The following is a 23,249-nucleotide window of genomic DNA, read 5'->3' on the forward strand; positions in this document are numbered from 1 at the left end:
GTGGTGGATTTGAAAGGGTTGACAATACGATACAGCTAAATGTGTTTGGAGTATGTGTGGAAAGATGATTTGCTTTTGTTTTCGGTAATGTTAATGACGAACGACATTAATGGTTCATTAAATATATTGTGAGATCTAGTGATCAAATTAACAGGTGCACCATTGTAAAAAGAACTACAAATTCTTCACTGTCAAGGAGCACATAACCTCTCATAATGTGCTAGAAATGAAAGCCCTTTTTCTTTAAATATAACATTCCATTAGAACTCTTTAAAAAAAATCACGTACTTTCTTTATTTTTCTTCAAAATGTTGAATAGCCATTTCAAAAAAATACAGATGAAATCTTGGAAACGGATTGCAAATAAGTCTCCTTATACAGTCTTCCTGGAAATTCATTACATGAGCTAATCAATCATATTAATTGTTGATTATTTTGTATGTTCATTAATTCCTTGATGCTTTATTTTAAATTATACCATAAAAGTAACTCTTCAGATCACTGAATAACAACTATTAAATATGACACATTTGGGGTTATTTGGGACTCAAATACATGCCATCATTCATCAATTAAATGGAGCATGATTACTCGCATTGTCAATCATAACAGTCAGAGTGGTAATAATGAATAAAAATACCCATATTAACAATTTTGCAGTTACTAAATCAATACATCATGAAATCGCAGAACACCAGCTGAATTCTGTATCTTCTCTCTTTCTATTTTTTTCTTGTCTTTTCTCTTTATGTACAACTACTACGGTCTGATGCAAAACTGCATTTCGTTGTACTGATACTTGTATTTGTGCGATGACATTAAAGTTGAATTGAATTGAATTGAATTGAATTGAATTGAATTTCTACCCCTCGATCACATCACAGAATTGGCTATGGGGTTTTGCATGGATTTGTCATCTGGGGGGTGGGGGATGATATTTACATCTTTAGTTAAAGTCTTTACTTCCCTACAGACAGTATTATGTTACTTATTTTGAAGTACACTGATAATAGCACAAACAAAGCAACAATCTAGTTGCTGAATTAGTTACAATCACATTTACTTCATCTCATGAGGGTAGAAGTCATACACAAATCTGTGGACTAAAACATTAGATGAGGACGGGTGGGCATAGCTCAGCTTCCGTGCTAGCATGGACTGGTTGCATATTGTTTTGGGTGTGCTACTTAATTTGCCTTTCTGTGCAATACTTCATTAGCTCCGTTAGATTCCTAGCTTCCATTTTGTCTAGCTGCCATGATCTTTTTAGCATTCCCACCAAGTATGTCATTCTCCTCTCAATATGCCAAAACCCAATTGCAACCACTCCTCCCATCCAGTTAAACAACCAGAAAATACTGAAATGACTATCACCTAATAAAAATGCATGAAGCAAACTGACCAATTGCTGAATAAATGTGCAGTCCACATACTTGCACCATCTTCGTGATGCACATACATTGCAGTGAGTAATTTCAGTACATTGTGTTTTAAGAACACTCCAAAAAAAACAACTGATGCCATGCCCCTTTGAGCCTGCTCCAACATCGGGCAAGATCATCATCGATCCTTTCCTTAACGGCACCTCTCCTATCATCCCCTTCTCTTTTGATTTTCATAATTCCAAAATACTATCATTATAAGCTTCTAGCATATTCAACAATAGAACACATCCACAGCTCTCTGGGTTAGGGAAAACTAATGACTCACAACCTTTGAGTGAAGAAATTCCTCCTGACCCCAGTCCTAGATTGTTGACATCTTGTCCTGAGCATTATTTTTCTCATTCTAAACTCTCTCGGAAATACACCTTTCAGTAATCACTCTGTCAAACCAGGTCAGAATAGTTTATTTGCAAAGAGTTTGTTCATTTCGACTAGGAATTTTATTCTTGAAAAATAAACAATTCAATCTTTTCACATGGAAGTGTCGCATCCAATGAAACAATCCAGTTTTAGTTTAGTGTATTGTCACATGTGTTGTCAAGGTACAGTGAAGATTTTTTGTTGCGTGCTATCCAGTCAGAGTAAAGACTCTACATGATTACAATCAAGCCATCCACAGTGTGCAGATACAGCCATAAATGAAATGACATTTAGTGCAAGATAAATGAATAATGAATGAATAAATCAATTCAAAATTTGATTAGCCAAGTATGTATACATTCAAGGAATTTGCCTTGGTGCTTTGCCCGCAAGGATAAAAACGCGATTAAAAATAAAACATTATAATTTAAATATGTGAAAATAAAGTACCAGAGTAAAAAAGAGGGTACAGTTTGTTGAGGAGAGCTACTGCTCATCAGAAACTCCAGAAGCCAATTGCAGATGGAGTCCCGAAAGCAAGGTCCAGAAGTTTGGGGATGAGCTTATTCAATATTGTCCTGTTTATAAGACTGAGCTATAGTGAATGAATAGTATCCTGATATAGTTCTTATCCAAAACTGAATGTAGTGCAAGAGACGACATCCTCCGCGGACGTATTTTCCTGTACACTAGCTACAAAGGATCTAGATGGTCTTGAAGAATTGTGCAGATGTGGGCCAATACCAATCTTTCAAAGCATTTCATTATGATTGATATTAGAGCTACTGGATGGTATTCATTGAGACAGGTCACTTTCTTTTTCTTGGGCTGGAATGATCATAAGATCATGAATGATGGAGATTTCCCTGGAGCAGATGGGGACAGTAGGTTGGTATATTGAGAAGTTGATGACATTAGCGAAGACTGTGGCGGGTTCATTATTTCAGAACCCATTGACGGACTCCATCTAGACTATTTTCCGAGAATTTACCCCTATAATAACATTCCTGACCTCCCATATCTCCTGAAGTATGGGACAGAGCCAGCAAAAAATTAGGAGAACCTCTGAGGTGGAACTTTATTTGCTTGTTGAAAACGTCTAAAAGGCATGCTCTCATCTGGTAGAGATGTGGTAGAGATTGCCCCTGGTAGTATTCAGGTCCTGGCATATTTACCTGCCATTTGCTTGATAGAATTAAGGCTGTTTTGGAATTCTCTCTTGGCATCCGTGGCAGCCTAGTATGAGTTATATTTGCCCACCTTGTACAGTGTGGGGTCATAATTCTAGAAAGCCTCAAGACCTGAACTTGAGAGTGAATCTTCCTGTTCATTCAAGGTTTCTGGTGAGGATTTGAGTATAGGAGCAGGGAGGTTCTACTGCAGTTGTACAGGGTCTTGGTGAGACCACACCTGGTGTATTGCGTACAGTTTTGGTCTCCAAATCTGAGGAAGGACATTATTGCCATAGAGGGAGTACAGATAAGGTTCACCAGACTGATTCCTGGGATGTCAGGACTGTCTTATGAAGAAAGACTGGATAGACTTGGTTTATACTCTCTAGAATTTAGGAGATTGAGAGGGGATCTTATAGAAACTTACAAAATTCTTAAGGGGTTGGACAGGCTAGATGCAGGAAGATTGTTCCCGATGTTGGGGAAGTCCAGGACAAGAGCTCAACAATCGACCGCAACGACCGCTGTACCGTCCTTCTCCACGGTCGCCACCAGGTCCCCTGCTGACTCAAGCCCCAGTTGCAGGCTCTGCTGATGTGCGAAGCACGTCGACCCACGAGGCTCAGGCTCCGGTTCCTACCCGCGCGGCTCCACCGGCCTGCGAGGCTCAACCGACCAGCCAGGCTCCACTGACCCGCGAGGCTCAGGCTCTGGCTCCGGCCCACGAGGCGCCGACACGTGAGGCTCCAGCTCCGACCCCAAGAAGCCGGGTCCTAATTTGTATTTCCCACCACCTCCCCTCTTACAGTGGTCACCCCACAGCTGGTCCTCCATTGTTCCTTTGTTCCAGGCGGCACATCCGACTCCATGTGGCCCGTGCATGACCTCCGGCGCCCTCAATGATCAACCTCATTGCACGCCGCTCTCATCGACCGTCGCACCGACCTCCATGATTTCCACCGGGTGCCCTGCTCATGCCTCCACAGCAGCAGGTTCGGTCGATGAGTGAGGCTCGTCGACCCACGAGGCTCCGGCTACAGCTCGCGAAGCTCTGGCCCACGAGGCTCGGGCTCCACCGCCCGGCTTCTCAGTGGCCTCCTGGGTGGTGTCTGCTGCCGCGGCCTCCTGGGACATCTCGATGAAGCTGGCGATGCTCATTCTAGCAGGATGAGGTGGTATTTTAACATGTTTCAGTCCACTGACTCAAAGCTCTCCTGAAGTGTCCCTGGGCCTTTTGTCCTCAGCCTGCTCAGATCACTGATGCAGTACTTTTTTATACTGGTGCCTTGCAATCTGCAAGCTGGGAGAAGCAGCATCAAAAGTGATCAGATTAGCCAGAATGAGGGTGAGGGATGGAGCAATATGCATACTCGACGGTGGTATAGCAGTGGTCAACAGTGTTCATACCCTTGGTTCGCAGAAGACATCTGGTATTTTGGGAAATTTCATTCCTGAAGTTAGCTTGATTGAAGTCACTGTGATTAACAGTACATCAGGGTTTGCAAGAGAATTGACAACCAAGTATAATTCATCCAGTGCCACCTTGGCATTGGCTTGGTTTGTCGTGTAGACAACTGACAAGATGGTCAAAGTGAATTCCCTTGGAAGATAGCATTTTAAGAACAGGCATTCCAGGGGTCAGTGGAGCAGACTGTCATATCAATGCACCATGAAGCATTGACCAAAAAAACATACATCATTGCATTTCCCGATGTCTGAGAACATCAGATGTGATCTCACCAAAGCTGTACACAGTTGCATCAAGACTTCCCCACTATAATACCACAACATCTTTGTTGTTAACACCATCATGGTTGGCTTCCTAATTGTTTGCAATATCTGCATACTAATATTCTGTATTTCAGTTGAATTCCTGATTGTAAAAAAATAAAAGCTTCTTATAGTTGGCTGTAGGAGAATATTTGTGATATTCATAGAGAGAGGATTCTCTTGAACTTCTACAAGTGTACAGTAGAGATCATACTGACTGGCTGCATCAGGAAGAAGGGTTTTGGCCCAAAACATTGCCTATCTTCTTCGCTCCATAGATGTTGCTGCACCCGCTGAGTTTCTCCAGCATTTTTGTGTACCTGGCTGCATCATGGCCTGGTTCGGCAACTGGGCAACAAATGCCCAGGAGCGAAGAAGACTGGAAAAAGTTGTGAACATTGCCCAGTCTATCACGGGTTCTGACCTCCCCACCATCGAAAGGATTTACCAGAGTCGCTGCTTGAAAAGGGCAGCCAGCATCATCAGAGACCCACACCACCCTAGCCACACACTCATTTCGCTCCTGCCATCGGGAAGAAGATACAGGAGCCTGAAAACTGTAATGTCCAGGTACGGGGCATTTATTAGGAAAATTGGAGTTGACCATTGAAGTCCTGAGGGAGATGGACAGGATAGGCGCTGAAATGTTACACAACAGTTAGTAAGCACGCTCAGACAATTATATTCAGGAATAAAATCAAGTTTAAAAAATATATATTTTAATTATGGTTTAATAGCAAAAAAATTAATACTGACATTTTGGAAAAATACATCAATACCAACGCTTAAAATGTGGGTTGCAAGCATGTTGGACACCGCACATCTTGAGGAAATGCGATTCCTCCTAATGGATAAATCAAACCAATTAATAACGAGTTGGTCTCCATTTGTCGTCTTTTTAGAATCATATGGTTATTAATATATTTTATATACAATTACACAATTGTAAAAGCTAACTGTTTCAGGACTGGACAAGGGATGGTCAAGATTATAAACAATGATCACCTTACTTCTTTTCTTTATGTCTTATTCTCTTTGTCCTATTTTCTTTTCCTCAACTTTATTCACTCATTCGTCTTTTTTCTTTACACTATATATCTCACGTCTTTCTATCCTTTACTATCTAATTTATTTTTCTTATTCTTATCTTTCTTTATTATAACAAAAAAAAAGTTGTACATAAAATGTATTATGAAAATATATATTAGGCACTTTGGGGCCATATGATTGTACTTACTTCTAATAAAATAAAATAAAAAAAAATGTTATTAAAAAAATATATATTGATAGAATCGGACAAAAGAAGCGTCCACGTCATCTATTGCGACAAGTCCGCTGATTGTCGCCGGAAGCTTGCGGCCTTTTCAGGACGGACGATGACAGCGAGGCCAACATTTGTAACGAGATGGACATGAAAAGAAATTCAGACAAAATGGGATAGGGCTGGGGAAGTGAGGGAAGCACAGGGTCATCGTCATCCATCATCGGGTGGCGGCGCGCGCGGCAGCCTCGCCAGCGGTCTGTTCGTCCTTTCACCCTTTTTGTTATTTTTAGTCTGTTTAAAAGTACGTTCCTGGAGGTTTCTTAGTCTTTTTTTATGTGGGGGAGGTGGGGAGGGGAAGGGGGGAGTCATTTCCCAGTCACTTCCTGGTCGGGATGCGTTTATTAGGTATGTTACAAAACGTACCTGAATCGTGGCTGAGCATCTGCCCCTCCCCTTGTGTGTGATTTTGGAGCTGTTTGGAGGGGGCGGGTTTAAAACCCGATTTTTACTAGGCTGTTCCAATCGCAGATGTTCAGCCTAGTAAATCATTAACGGAGAATCGCTGCAAGACCCGGTCCCAAAAGCTATTATTAGTTTTATAGGCCTCGAAGAGTAGATATAATAAATTTAAAAGCTCTCGTTCATTCCGCAAGCTCTGGCAGCCCCAGGGTTTTATAAAGCAAACAATTAAAGGTATGTACCTTATTTTTACATTAAATGGGGCATGTATATAACCCTATAATTATAATTTTCTATAGCGAGTAGCTCATTTTGGGCTTTTTATATCCCCCAGTATTTTTCTCGGCATTTGAGGGCACTAATCCAGCGCGCTGTCAACATTCTAAACCTGCGCGTTCCACATGAACCCACTAGAAAACCGATTTATTTACAGCAATTGAACACTAAATTCCTTCCATTTGGCCTATAAATTAATGTAAATTAGATATAAAAATCATGTTATATTGTGAATTATTTGTGAATAATCTTTGGACACTTAGGCTATTTAAAAATGTTAATCTTTCCTTAAGAAATGTGCTTTTGACTATCTAAGATCACAACTTTTTTGTAATGCCCATTGAAAATCAATAGGGAACAAGATGCTAATTTCCGAGTATGAAAATGGTCATAACTTTTTTAATACTTGAGATATGAAAGTGAATTTGGTGTCAAATTAAACTTATTGTTATGCTTTATCTGATGGGATAAATTGCAGACTTGATTTTTTAAATCTCAAAATTTTGTAACATTGCTACGTTTATTCTTCGGGTCGCATCTTCGCCCCCCCCCCCCCTGCCATCTGGATTGGCGCAGCCTTTCCTGCTGGAGACCAACCAGAGCTTCAGCGGCAGCGCAGCACTGAATTACCATCGCGGAGCGTGCGATGCCTGACCTGGGATCGCCGTGTTGAGGCTCTGGAGTGTTGGGCCAGCTGACTAGAGGCTGGTGTTTGCGGAGCTTCCAGCCGCGGGCGGTGCTGACTTTTAACATCACGGAGCCTGGGATCTTGCCGAGGATCACCAGTGTTGGAGCTCCGTCCAGCTCGCCTGTGGACTTCGGGAGCCGCAGTCTCCGGTAGGAAATGGCCAATTCAGAAAATCCAAGCTGCTGAGAGTGCTCTCCATTCCACACCAGAGCTCCGATCATCCCGGTGAGAGGGCCTGAAACATTGGGCCACCGTAGCGGCGATTGCGGAGGGCCCAAAAGGCCATGGCCATGGGTGATCAAAGAAGAGGACTGAACTTTATTGCCTTCCCTCACAATGGGAAACGTTGATTCTGTTGTGGGGGGATGTTCACGTTAAATTCCATCGTGCATTGTGTTCTTTTTATTCGTATGGCTGTATGGTAATTCAAATCTCACTGTACCAATTGGTGGATGTGATAATAAATGTCTCTTGAACTTGACCAGTGTGTAGTGAGTATTTTCCCTCCACCTAAGCCTTTCCACCATCTACAAGGCACAACACCAAAGGATCAGCCTGGATGAATTCAGCTCCAATGACATTAAGTAACTCAACATCATAGAGGGCAGAGCAACCCATCCAAATGACTCCCTGTCCACCAATCTAAAATTAATTTCTCACCAATGGTGCACAGTGACAAAATTATATACCACCTACAAACTACACTGAAGTCACTCAGCCAGACGACTCAAATAACATCTCCCAAATGCGAACAAGGGCAGCTGCTCTTGGGAACTAAACCATCTGCGTAATCCCTTCCAAAGTCACCCATCATGCAGATAATCAAAAGCATCACCATGTTTTCAATATTGTTGCTCTGAATCCCAGAGTATCATGGGAATACTTTCACCAGGACGATTACAGCAAGTCAAGAAAGTGGCTCAACTTTTCAAGGGCAATTAAGGATGTTTAAATAACACTTGCCAGCAATGCCTAAATCCTGCAGAATGTTAATTTTAGACTACTGACTGGTAGATAGTACAAGACCTTAGGATTGTCAGGAGGTGACAAACACATTGCATGATACCCAGCCTCTGAACTGCTCTTTCTGCCTCAGTAGTTACATGGTTAATCCAAATGGATTTTGGAACCATCATGTTCCGTTGCTCATTGACGTTGACAAACTTGGCAATGTTATTGAGATTGAATATCAAGGACAGTTAGTTAGATTAGTCCTTGCTCGAAGTACCAATGCCCATCACTTTTGTGTCCTGAATGTTAACTGATACTTCCCAGTCCATGTTGTTGCCCAGAGGCATAGATAGAAACATCTGCCGAAGAGTTGCCTATGAAATTGAACATGGAGCAATCATCAGCAAACATTTTGATTTTTGACTTTACAATGGAACAAAGGTCATTTAAATTAAGTGCAAATTTTTGATGAAATGTTTTGCAATAGTAATAATATATGATCTAGCTGCTATGGTGCAAAATGACCCTGATTTGCTGTGTAACTTTCTGAGACAAGCTCTTTTCTTAAAAGGACACAAAGAGCTGGAGTAAATCAGCAGGTTAGACACCATCACTGGAGAACGTGGATAGGTGATGTTTTGGGTTGAGCGCCTTCTTCAGACCATTTATGTTCTCCAGAGAACCATGTTCTGCCCGACCTGCTGAGTTACTTCAGCTCTTTGTGCTTTTGGGTATTAACCAGTATCTGCAGTTCTTTATTTCTATGCATCCTAGTCTTTTTGAGTCCTATCCACATATTCACCATATTGTGGGAAAAATCTAATTTTGAAATATCTTCTATCTGATCCAACACACTGATAGATAAATTGTTTATTTATTTCTGCAATCTGTCACTGTTATTACTTTGAGGACTAGTATCAATTTATCCAACACTTCAACTGAATGCACAAAGTACGAATAAAAGTCATCACAAGCCACCATGTACTGCTTCTCATCCATCACACATCATCTGACTTGGATATATATTTCAGTCTCATCAACGTTATGACTAAGTTCTAGAACTTATAGAACACCCATCAAAAGTTTAGTTTAGTTAGAAAACCCAACAGAAGTTTAGGTTAGTTTACAGATACAGCATGCAAACAGGCCCTTTGGCCCATTGAGTCCAGGCCACCATTGATCACCTGTTCATACTGGTTCTACATTATCCCTACACCCTAGGGGCAAGTTACAGAAGGCAATTAACCTACAAACCTGCACGTCTTCAGGATGTGGAAAGAAACCAAAGCACCTAGGGGAAACTCACGCAGTCACAGAGAACATGCATAGACAGCACCAAGGTCAGCATTAAACCTGTGTCAGGTGGTGTGAGGTAGCAGCTCTACCAGCTGTACTACCCTGAAGTACTGCAATAATTCGAGAAGTGACTTATCACCATCCTCTAAGGGCAATTTGTTCCATATATAAAACGCAGATGTAACCCCTTCACAAGACAAGAAAATTAGGTCAGCACATTAGGACATATGGGATCAAAGATGTCACCGGATCGTTTCTGTGGAGTGTTTTTGATAGTGGAAGATAGATGGTCTTGTGGAGAGATAATTCATTGGGTCACCAGTGGTACAATAATTCATTGGTCCTTACCAATCCAAACATCCCTGAAGGAATTAAATCAATATCTAACACAACATGTACAACAACATCTTAAAATAGATAACCAATATACTGTGGACGTTGGAAATATTTAGCAGGTCAGATATTTGTAGAGGGAGGGATTGGGTGTGTTTCAAGTCCAATACCCTCAGAGATTTATTTTTTAAAGATAAAGATTATTTTTAAAGTATGCTTTGTGTTTAATAGTATGAAAAACAGGGTCAGAGATATATGTCCTCATAGCAAGTTGTTATCTTCACCAGCACTCTCCCTCTCACTCCATCCATCTCTCCTTCCCTGTCACCTTCCCTCCCTCCCTCACTCCCCCACTTTCCCTGTCCCTCCCCCCCATGTCCTCTCCCTCTCCCCCTTCTCTCCCCACCACCCCTCTCACATCACACTATCACTCTCTCCCCGCCCCCCCCCCCCCCCCCCCTCTCCCCCTTCTCTCACTACCCTCTCTCAATATCACTCTCTCCCCTCACACTATCACTCTCTCCCATCTCTCTCACACTATCACTCTCTCTCCTCCCTTCCGCTCTCTCTCTCTCCCTCCTCTGCGATCGATTCCGCGGCCTGTGGCGGTTGGCGGGTTGTGCGGGTGACTGCAGCAGGCGCCAGTTGCCAGCGCGTTGCCGGGGCAGAGGAGGAGGAGGAGGGGGGGGAGTGTTGGTCCGACCTGCGTTTCGTTTTAACTTCAGCCGGATCCCCCACCGTGTCATCGATGGCGAGAGAAAACACGATGAAGCTGTCGAAGAATTTGTTGAAGATGAAGGTGCGTCGCTGCCTGGCGGGTGCGAGCGGCTGGGCCCGACCTGTCACAGCCGGAGAGAACCGGAGCCTCGGTGTCCGTAGGCCCGGGCGCCGCTGGCCGGGGGCGCGCACAGACCCCCCCCCCCCCCCCCAACAGGGGACGCGCCCAGACCCTTCAACAGGGGACGCGCACAGACCCTCCAACAGGGGACGCGCACAGACCCTTCAACAGGGGACGCGCACAGCCCCCCCCCCAAACAGGGGACGCGTACAGACCCCCCAACAGGGGACGCACACATACCCCTATCCTTACCCCACCGCCCCAGGGGCCGCACACATACTCCATCCCACCCCAGGTGATGGAGGTGGGGGAGAAGGTATAAGGGCTCCTGAGGTTGCAGGGGGAGATACCTGGAGAGGGGGTGGTTTGAGTGGGATGGGGCGAGTGAACCGAGAAATTGCGGAGGGAGCGAGGTCTCGCACAAGGTGGAAAGGGGTGGGGATGGGAAGATGTGATTAGTGGTGGGATCACGTCGGAAGTGACAGAAATGTTGGAGAACGGTATGTTGGGTGCAGAGGCTGGTGGTGTGAAAGGTGAGGGTCACAGGACCTCTGTCGTTGCATCTGGGGGGGCAGCGAGAGCAGAATTATTGGACACAGAGGAGACGCATGTGAGAGACATCTTATAACACTAGGGAGGAAACGACGTTCACCAAAGAATGAGGACATCTCTGATCTCGTGTGGAAAACGTTATTTTAGGGGTATATGCGGTGGAGATGGAAGAATTGAAACTAGGAGATAGCATCTTTATAGGAGGCAGGTTGGGAAAGTGTAGTCCAGATAACTGTGAGTCAGTAGGTACTATTGCACTCGAAAGAAATCCTGAAACTTCTATTGGTACAATCTCAAAATTTATGGATGACACCTCGCACGCATTTCAACACCTTTCAATTCCAAGGCTCCCATTGCCTCATTTTATTTAAATTAAAGTGGTAGCCATGGGCACTCGCATACTATGCCAGCCTTTTTGTTAGTTACATTGAATAGTCCTTGTTCTAAACTCTTTCTCTGCTACTTCAACAACTGCATTGGTTGGCACTGCCTCTTACGCCCATGCAGAACTCGTCGATTTCATCAACTTTACCACTAAAATCCACCCTTCCCTCACGTTCACTTGGACTATCTCTGACACCTTTCTCCCCTTTCGTAATCTCTCAGTCTCCATCAAGGGGAGATTGACTGACGTCAACTATGAACCCATTGACTCCCACAGTTATCTAGACTACACCTCCCACTCTGCGTTTTGAAAATACACCATCCCCTAATCTTAATTTCTCCATCTCTGTTGCATTTGCTCAAAGATGAGGCTTTCCACTATAGGATATCCAAGATGTCCTATTTCTTTAGTAAATGTGATTTCCTCCCAGCTGACATCAATGGAACCCTCGCCTGCATCTTCCACTCTCCTCCTTCTCCTCCCCCCCCCCTTTCTTTTCCCCCCCCCCCCCCCCCCCCAGATGGGAACAAGGATAGAGTTATCCGGGTCCTTACCTTTCACGCCACTAGCTTTCCAACATTTTATTACCTGACATTTCCGCTACCAGCAACATTATCCCACCACTTCCCACTTCTTCCCGTTCCCATCCAACTCTGTTTTCCATAGCAACCGTACCCTTAGCAACTACTTGGTGCACTTGATCCTCCTCCCTAAACCACCCCCTCCCCAGGTACTTTCCCCAGCTAACCCAGGAAATGTAACACCTATTCGTATACCTCCTCTTTCACATACATCCAGGAACCCCAGTTGCCCTTCCAGGTGAGACAGAAGTTCACATGCACCTCTTCTAACCTTATCTGTTGCATTTGGTGCTCCCAATGTGACTTCCTTTACATCAGCGAGACCAAGGATATACTTAGCAACTGTTTCGACGAACGCTTGCACTCAGTCAGTCAAGGCCTGCTGCATCTCGGTTGCGGTTGATTTTAACGCCCATAACCATTCCCACGTTGTCCTTTCTGTCCTGGGCTACTTCCATTGCCAGTGTGAGGCCACATACAAATTATGGGAACAACACGTCATCGCTTGGACATCTCACAACCCACCAGTACGATCATTGAATTCTTCTATTTTAGGTAGCATCAACACACCCCCTCTCCTCTCGCTCTTTCCCTCCCCCCTGCTCTGTGCCCCACCTGGATGTACACCTGTTTCTCCCAGTAACCCACCACTCTTTCCACTTCCGTTCCACCTATATCACTTCAGAGTTCACGCATCTTCTGTCCTTATCTCACAGCCTTTTTTTTAATCATTTTCCAACTCTGGCTTTCGTTCACCCACTGGCAAATTGAATTGACCTAACCTGAATAAACCTATTAATTGCCTGGCTTTATCCTGCCGCCCACCTCTCTTCCAGCCTTCTTCTCCAATGCCTAGCCATGTACTCCAATAACATTGCCTAGCTCGCTTTCTCCACCACGTTTTCTTTTTTTTGTAAACCAGCATCCAGTTCTTTGTGTCTACATTTATGGATTTTGTTTTGGTTAGAGATACAACAAGCATAACGGCCCTTTGACCCACCAAGTCCACACCAATCACCCGTTCACATTAGTTTTATGTTATCCAAGTTTCTCATTCACTCCCTACACACAAGGGGCAAATTTATGGAGACCAGGTAAACCTACAAACCTGCATGTCTTTATGATATGGGAGGAAACAGGAGCACCCAGAGAAACCAAGGAGAACATGCAAACCACACAGACAGCACCCAAGGTCAGGACTGCATTTGTGTCTCTGGCGCTGTGAGTCAGCAACAATGTGGGCAATGATGCCACTGGATACCCCCTCCCCCCGGCCTTGACCCACCCCACCTTCAGCTTTTTTCTCCAAGCTCCAAAGTTGGAAGAAAGGACTCGACCTCCACAGATGCTTACCTGACCCGCTGAGTTCCTCCAGCATTTTGTGTTTTGCTGATAAGAACGATGCTTCCTAGCCTTGGGAGGTGAATCAATTGACTACATTAACAACTTAATTATCACATTCATTGCATGCAATCGTAGGAAAACAACCACAGCACTGTTCAAGAAACAGTTGCATAGGAAGCAAGTTAATCAGCACCTGCAGACGTAACTGGCAAATTCCTCTTTTTAGGGAGGTGGGCATTTTGCCAAATTGTATATTTTATTTTGTCATTCCATGATTTTACTGTATTTTTGTGTTGCTCAGGTGTGTAGTATTCCATTTGAATGGTGTAGATCAGTGGTTTCTATGGATACACTTATGGATGGAGGAGCACTTTTGCCGCTTTTGATTAGGGAATTTACTTTCTTTTAGTTAAAAACCTTGTGCATTGGTGAAGAATCACATTGATCAGCATTGAAAATCAGGAAAAATAAGCAATTTAAAATGATTCAATGGAAGAATTCAATGTGCTGGAATCACGTTTGTTGCTAATATAAACGACAGTGATATTTTAAGCAGTAAACAGTTGGATCCCTGCAGGATCTTGCCATAGTCTGCAGCTGTCCTGATATAGTACTGAAATGCGTCTTTCTAGGATAACTTATAGAAACATAGAAATATAGAAAATAGGTGCAAGAGTAGGCCATTCGGCCCTTCGAGCCTGCACCGCCATTCAATATGATCATGCTGATCATCCAACTCAGTATCCTGTTCCTGCCTTCTCTCCATACCCCCTGATCCCTTTAGCCACAAGGGCCACATCTAACTCCCTCTTAAATATAGCCAATGAACTGGCCTCAACTACCTTCTGCGGCAGAGAATTCCAGAGATTCACCACTCTCTGTGTGAAAAAAGTTTTCCTCATCTCGGTCCTAAAAGATTTCCCCCTTATCCTTAAACTGTGACCCCTTGTTCTGGACTTCCCCAACATCGGGAACAATCTTCCTGCATCTAGCCTGTCCAAACCCTTAAGAATTTTGTAAGTGAGAATATGAGAGTGAGAATGTGCTCTATTTGAATGGAAGATGAAAATATGATCAGTTGAAAGTTTGGCATTTTATCTATTTGTAACTTGTTCTTCATGTCCCTCTTGGATCATTCAAAGCAAAAGGAATCCAATAGATATTTAATTATTGCAAGTAATATATTTGTTCGTTATGGACTTCTAACCAAGCTAACTCTTTGAAAAGCGACATTTGATTTATTCATTTTATAAATATGCTCGAATGCTCAGTAATTGCTTTGTCTTAAAGTTTATGGCTTAAACATATGAGACATTTTCATAACTAACGTTGCTTGGCACGAATTGTAAAGCCATCAGCATTTCAGCACATTTGAATCATCAACCCTTGGTATGCATCAGAAACCCATACTATTTATCATTCAGCTTTGATCATGTGGGTTGGTCATGATTAAATAGCAGATTTTTAAAAAAGGCTATTTCCTCAATTGTTACAGGATGAATCTATTTAATACTCCAATATTAATAATGCCATTTTGGTTTGCAATTTTATGATGATAACCTTTGACTATATTTGTTATCTATGTTTTGGAGAGATTTTTCAGCCAAGGACAATATCCATGAATATATCCCATCACTCAAGTACCATTTAACTTGGCTATATTACAAACACTGTTTAAGCAGCTTGCCTGTGAAAGCCTAATTATTCATGCACACTGTGTTATGGTATTTTACTTATTCCATGCCTGCCACTTCCAGTTCTACTTTTGGAAGTATTATCCTGTTAACCATTTGGATTGTAGATGCAGCCTGTATTTTGCAGATAAGTGTCATTGCATCTCACATATTCTGTCGTCCTCCTAAATATATCAGTGCATTAGTTACAGCCTTTTCACTATTCTCCTAATCTGCTTGAGCTGAACTACATTATTATGTATGTTCAACTCAATATAAAAAACACGTTTCTTAAAAATGTAGTTTATATAATGTTGTGTTATTAATGTATGAAAATAAATGTAGGCTATGCAATTTTGAAACATTATTGTATATTTTAAAATTAATCTGTAAACATAGGAGCAAAGGTTTTAACAGTTCAGGTAGTCCAAACAAATGCAGCCTTAACAATCAGTGGATTTCAAATAAATCTTAATTAGAAAATGGCATAAAATGAAAAATAAGAGTTAGATCCCTGGGTTTATTTGCCCTGCTGTTTGATAAACAGATTTAGAGTTAATGTATTGTCAAAGTGATATAAGTTTTCTGGAATTTGTATTTCATGGGTGATTGAAAATTTCTCTAAGATTCTTCCATTATTGTTAGGTTAAGTTATAACTACAGTTCAAAAAAAGGAAAATTGTATATATTTTCTCATTTTGTCTAATCATCGATAATATTAGTATAATTGCATTCAAGCAGGATTCTCTTTCCCTCCCACTACTCCTTAACTGTTAACAACACACTTCAGAGATAATCACCTCCCATTATAGAGATGATATTTTGTGCACAATGTAATTAAGTTTTTATGGGTTAACGGCCCATTGATTTGTATTATATACTCTATTTTTCTATTTTAAGTAGACTTTGAAAAGTATTCTGAGTAGGGAACACAAATTTACATGAGCATTGCACAATAAGGGAAAATATCATTTTAATTTTCTCTTTTAGGTGCTTCTTTAAACACGAGAAATTAAGATTGCATCGGTTTAATCCATAAAATCCATAATCCATCAATTGGTAGTATTTTTAAATGAATTTTTGCAAGATAAATGAGTAGCATTAAGAAAGGGAAAAAAGTACCTCTTTTAAAATAATTACTGTTGTGTTCTCAGAACTCCCAAAACACTTAACAGGCAATAAACTACTTTTAAAGAAAAATGATCATTACTGTTTTATAGACAAGGACTATGAATGGTTTTTGTGCATGGTCAAATCTCTTGAACAGCAACACAAAGAGGTGATTTGTTTATTTGTTGACAACATATGGATTGAATAATAAATGTCAGTTAGGACCAGAGAGCTAGGCTACTCTTCTGAATCATGCCGCAAAATCTTTTATTTGCACCGTTACAGCTGTATTTAATTTTTTACATATTTGCTGGAGTGTTATCTAGTTCGTACTACTTCAATTTGTGGGCTTGATCATCCAACCTGCTTCTCCCTACAAGGTTTCTGCCTACATCTGACCCACTTCTGGATTTTCATTCTACTGTGCCACTCCAGGGCCAGGCCTTATGCCCACCCTTTTCCAGTCTCCAGACAAAGAATCTCGAAGGTCAGCTTTAGAAGCAGAGCCCATGAATCAAACCTATCACTTCCCTGGATTAGTATGGTGAATTGTCCTGCACTGCAGATTTATATTAAAATGATAGTTCTTTGGAAAAGATCATCTTACTGATATAATTAAATGACATGATTCAAATGTTTTAAAACATGTATAAAAAGTATTGAAGTATTTTAAAAGTGTTTTCCTCTGCAAAATGAATATGGTTACTGACGTTTGCAAATTACTGACAATAGCAGCACTAAATCTTATTCTTCCACATTTTTATGTGATGTGTGAGCAACCTTGCTGCAATTATGTTGAAGTTCACCTGCTATTTAGCGCCTAGGTAATTTTATCAGAAACTAAAACCTTATATATTGTAATTATGTCTATTGTTCCTTTTAAATTCAACTAATCATTCATTAATCTAAAATAAATGTGGGTCTGTAGTTGTTTACTACTGTTCCAAAATGTTCTTTGAAAATGTTATATTAAGACTTGATTTTTTTGTGGGTTTTTTTTCAGTTTATGCAGAGGAGTTTGGATACGGAGACCAAACAGCAATTGGAAGAAGAGGAGAAAAAGATAATTAGTGATGAGCACTGGTATTTGGACTTGCCAGAACTGAAAGAAAAAGAGTAAGTGAACAAATCTTTTTGAAGATTCATTGATCTCTCTAGCTAGCAATAATACCCCTATGAAAAATCTTGAGTTTGTTTTTGAGATTCAGGAAATTCTTAATGGACTCAACAATAATGTAAGATTAACTAACTTCACTGAATTGAACTTGATTTGGAAAGCAAAACAAACATAAAATATGTTCTAAGTCATCATTCTGAAGGAGGGTTCAGATCCAAAATGCCCTCTGTCCATTTCCTTCCATGAATGCAGTGTGACCCACTGAGTTCTTCCAGCAGTTCTTCTATGCTCAAGATTCCAGCAATTGCGGTCTCTTAGGTTTACATTCTTAAACACAAAAGACCATGGTTTCATTTTGTATAAATTTGCTGGATAGTTGTATATTTATTATTCTATTTTATACTTTATTGCATGTGATCCTTTCCAACGGTAGCAGTGGTCTCTGTTCTCCTATGTACTTCTTAGACATGGATGCAGGAATCTGGCGCAAAAATCAAACTCCTGTAGAAGCTCAGTTCAATTTAGTTTATTGTCACGTGTATCGAGCTACAGTGAAAAGCTTTTGTTGCATGCTAACCAGTCAGCGGAAAGACAATACATGATTACAATCGTGCCATTTGCAAAGGACAACTACGTGATAGGGAAATTACGTTTAGTGCAAGATAAAGCCAGTAAAGTCTGATCAAAGATAGTCCAAGGATCTCCAATGAAGTAGATAGTAGTTCAGGACTGCTCTCTTGTTCAAGTTCAAATTCAAGTTAAAATGTATTTGTCACATGCACCATAAGGTGCAGTGATATGTAATTTACCATGCAGCGTTACAATTAAAAAAGGACATAATACACAACATAATGCAACACAGACATCCACCACAGCATTTATCACTGTGGTGGAAGGCAATACAATAATAATAATAATAATACATTTTATTTATGGGCGCCTTTCAAGAGTCTCAAGGACACCTTACAAAATTTTAGCAGGTGGAGGAAAAACATGTAAGGGGAATGAAATAATAGTAGAGACATGACTAGTACACAAAGTAAATACAGAATTCAATACAAAACACAGTATGAGGCAATTAATACACAGATGAAAAGGGACGGCACGTGGGGCTAAGGATAGGCAGAGGTGAAGAGATGGGTCTGGAAGATGGTGAGGGACACGGAATTGCGGATCAGTTGGGGGAGGGAGTTCCAGAGCCTGGGAGCTGCCCTGGAGAAGGCTCTGTCCCCAAAACTGAGGAGGTTGGACTTGTAGATGGAGAGGAGACCAGCTGATGTGGATCTGAGGGACCGTGAGGGTTGGTAGGGGGAGAGGTGGTCAATGAGATATGGGGGGGCCAGATGGTGGAGGGCTTTGTAGGTGAGGATCAGGATTTTGTAGGTGATCCGGTGGGAGATGGGAAGCCAGTGAAGTTGTTTGAGGACTGGAGTAATGTGATGCCAGGATTTGGTATGGGTGATGAGTCGGGCGGCTGCGTTCTGGACCAGTTGGAGTCAGTTGATGTAGGTGGAGCTGATGCCAAGGAGACGTGAGTTGCAATAGTCCAGTCGGGGCTATACAGTTCAGCTAATACAGTTCAGACAGTCCTCCTCCTCCTCCCTTGTTTACCCGTGGTCGGGGCCCTGACCCTCCGTAGTCGCTGCTACGGACGGTCCGATGTTCAAGCCCCCTGGTCAGGATGGTCGGAACGTCGACGTCGGGACAGGTCGAGCACACCCCGCGGCGCAGAATTCCCAATCGGCCACTTCCTTACCGGAGATTGCGGCTTCCAGATGTTGCAGGCCGGCGGTCGGAGCTCTTCTCTGGCGACCCCCCAGCGAGGGATCGCCCGCTCCACGATGGAAGGACGCTTGCTGCCAGAAACTCCACAGACCGAGGCTCCAAGAATTTGTAGGCCGCAGGCCAGCGGTCGGAGCGCTTCTCCAGCGACCTCCAGAAAGGAGATCCGCGGTGTTAAAAGTCCCCACTGCCTCGTCGTTGAAGCTCAACTCCGGGAAAGGCCACACCAAACCAGCTGTAAGGCCGCGAGGAGGGGAGCGAAGAAGCGACAAGGAAGAAAGTTGCATCTTCGTCATAATTTCACCCTATTCTCCCCCCTGCCCCCACCACCCCCTACACAAGACATACAGAGAAACACTAAAACATAATTTTAGACATACTAAAAAAAAAAAAAAAACAGTCAAAACAACCAACCCCCTGCAACCGACTCGCAGTGCCACCGGCCACTGGTTCAGTTGCCTGATAACAGCTGAGATGAAACTGTTCCAGAATCTGGAGGTGTGTTTTCACACTTCTATACTCTTTGCCCGATGGGAGAGAGGAGAAGAGATGGTCAAGATGTGACTTGTCCTTGATTATGCTTCTGGCCTTGCCAAGGCAGCATGAGGCATAAATGGAGTAATTGGAAAGAAGTTGGTTTGTGTGATGGCCTGGACTGCATCCACAATTCACTGCAATTTCCTGCGATGGTGCTGTTCCCAAACCAAGCAGTGATGCATCCTGATAAAATACTTTCTAAGGCGCATCTGTAGAAGTTAATGAGAGTTGTTGGGGACATGCAGAACTTCCAAAGCCTTCTAAGGAAGTAGAGACTTTGATATACTTTTTGGATGTTGCTTCAACATAGGTGGTCCAGGAGAAGTTGTTGGTGATATTTACTCCCAGGAATTTGATGTTTTCAATCATCTTTACTTCGGCCCATCAGTGCAAACTGGGGTATGTGTACTGCTTTGCTTCCTGAAGTCGATCACTATATCCTTTGTTGTGCTGGCAGTGAGAGAAAGGTTGTTGGCTCCACACCAGTACACAAGGTTCTCAATGTCCTTCTGTAAATAGCTCATTCTAAGCTTCCCCCCAGTCTAGTTTCAGTCAAAAATCCGTCTAAACACAATTACAGTTCCACTACTATACCTAACACCACGGGTTCGATCCTCGTATCTGCCTGATCAAGCCCTCTTTAGCCTCGCTCAAGCAGAGACACTCCAGAAGGTCACGCAGGCCTAAGCGTTCTCCCAGAAGATCGAAACAGGACCTCGTGGAAGCGGTCTTTTATAGGTCCCCGAACCTTGAGGGGCCGAAACATAGGGGTGGTCTCTGTAAAGTCCAATAACAGATATCGATTAACACAGTATATGATAGACATTTCCCTAACCCAATAATACAGTGACTAATACAATGTAAACAAACATCGCAACATGTGCCTTGATGTTCAAGAAACCCAGACAAGGCTCAATACGTAATCCAATCAACATCCAGCAAAGTAAAGCTTTGCAACGTTATATACACGTCTGTTTTGCATTCATTCAATCCATTCCATGCAATTTGCACCTGATTGTCAGGATCTGCAGATGTTTCATTCTCTTCCTACAGCTCTTATCTAGGCTCTAGACAAACTGGCACTATTCTGTAGCTTGTCCTATTTCTGCAGAAGGCACATTTAAATTGACCAAATGCCTAGCAGCCCAGAAGCCTTTACTCAATTTTAGGGTCCTGGCCTCTCCAATTTGGCCAGAATTAACATTTCCTGTACTCCGTCTCATCATTATTTGATATCTGGCCCACAATGGTGGTGTCGTCTGTGAATTGGTAAATTGAATATGAGTAAAGCAGCATCTGTAAAAGCAAAAGAATGGTTGACTTTTCGGATCAAGACCATGCATCAGGTTGTCCTATGATGAATGGTTGTATAGTGTGGTGTTTGCCTTTGCTCGAGTTTAATAGAGCGAGAGGGAACTTGATTGACGCAAGATCTTGAGGGATTTTGTTCACTGTTTCAAAATGTGCCGCTCCTTTAAAACGGAATAATAATTTTATTGTGAGAGCTGAGAATTCTTTGGAAATCTCTTCCTCGAACAGTGGAAACATACTCTTGAATATTTTATTCTTGATAAATAACAAGATGAATGGTTACCATGGGAATTCAGTTGGGAACAAATTTCTTGCAAGTTTCCTTCCTAAGTTTTCTTTCAGATCTTATGGAATATTAGTCATGAAGGGCCAAGTGGCTATCCCCGGCTCCTAATTTGTAAGTTCATAAGACAAGGGTACGTGATGGCCTTTTGTGCAATTTTCCTTCCAAGTCGTTCACTATCCTGAATTGGAATAAAGTTGCTGTTTGTTCATTCTCACTAGATCCAAATCCTGGAACTTTCTATCCCATAGTGTTACGGGAATGCCTTTACCTCAAAGACTGCAAATGTTCAAGATGATTCACAATCACCTTTTGAAGGGCATTTAGAGAATGACAGTAATTGCTGCACTTTCCAATGAGAACTGCAGCCCCAAAAAAAAGAATTAAAAAAGACACATTATTGTGCAGTTTCATAGCAGATAATTCATTTCACTGTTTAGTCTGTCAACGCTCCCAAGTGCTCCACTTCTGTTTGCATCCATTATTTGCTTTCTTTACTTTAGAAATTTCAGAATAGGAACTTTTTCCAAGAATTGCTAATGTTCCAGAGGTGTGTGTAAACATGCTTTAAGCAATGTCAGCATGCCAAATCTGAGTTTCTGCCATGCATTTATTCCCTTACACCTTGTATATTTTCAGTTATTAATGTTCATGTATTGTGTAGTTTCTGAGTTTTATTAGCTTGTTTTAAATGTATGTTCTTTTGTTTACCAGAGAAAAATATTGTGATCAGTATTCTGGATGTGGTTGCTAGCTGATGATATTTGCAATGAAGCATCAACGGCTGTGACATAATCACAGCAGTTTTACCAGATGATAATCAGTGGGATGCAAGATTCATTCCCAGTTTATTATTGGGAAATAATATTCATTGTATTATATTGTGTTCATTGTGGCATAGAACAAATCATTATCATCTCCCTATGCAGTAAAAAAGTGCACAGTGCCTCATCCAGAAAACAGAAAGTAATTTAGGCTGGGGATATATAGATGGTCCCATTTTGAATATTAGTTTCTTTCTGGGTTTATATGCATTCCTGATGTCAAGTCGTCAAGTCAAGTTAAGTTTATTTGTCACATACACATACGAGATGTGCAGTGAAATGAAAGTGGCAATGCTCGCGGACTTTTGTGCAAAAGACAAACAACAAAACAACCAAACAAATTATAAAAACAATCATAACACACATATTCTTTTACATAATAAGTAATGGAAGGAAAAACGTTCAGTAGGGTTAGTCCCTGGTGAGATAGGCGTTTACAGTCCGAATTGCCTCTGGGAAGAAACTCCTTCTCAACCTCCATGTATGTCCATGTTCCATGTATGCTGCAGTTGTATTGTATTGCTTCTGGTTGTTAGATTGGACACTAATTATGAATATATTGAGAAATAATGCAATGACAACTTTTTATACACAAATGCCGGCTGATCTACTGAGTTTTTTTTTCATTTAAACAAAAAATATTGTGTATTGTCTGTTTTTAAATTCTCCACTGGCACAAGTTTTCATCCTGCTCAGGATGCACTATTTTGCAGTTGACCTAACTATTTGGCACCATTGCCAGAGTATCCAAGGATCTCATTGATGCATGATATATGTCTCCTCTGGTCTGTTATATTTATGAATAGACTAGATAATATTGGTATTGCTTTATTAACGTCACGTGTACCACCAGTGAAAACTTTGTTTTGGTTGCTACCTGGTAATATTAGACCCCATT

At 41.9% G+C, this 23,249-nt stretch overlaps 1 protein-coding gene across 1 annotated transcript in view; it reads left to right on the plus strand.

Annotated features, from left to right (window-relative positions):
* The first annotated feature begins 10,480 nt into the window (after positions 1-10,480).
* Positions 10,481-23,249, plus strand: part of mphosph6 (M-phase phosphoprotein 6) — a 32,806-nt gene continuing 20,037 nt past the window's right edge. Inside the window, exons 1-2 of the mRNA XM_055648934.1 lie at positions 10,481-10,813; positions 17,501-17,613. Coding sequence (XP_055504909.1) covers positions 10,763-10,813; positions 17,501-17,613 — 164 coding nt within the window. The 5' untranslated portion in view covers positions 10,481-10,762. The remainder of the gene's footprint in view (positions 10,814-17,500; positions 17,614-23,249) is intronic.

This window comes from Leucoraja erinacea, chromosome 17 (assembly GCF_028641065.1).
Source record: "Leucoraja erinacea ecotype New England chromosome 17, Leri_hhj_1, whole genome shotgun sequence".
Lineage (NCBI taxonomy): Eukaryota > Metazoa > Chordata > Chondrichthyes > Rajiformes > Rajidae > Leucoraja > Leucoraja erinaceus.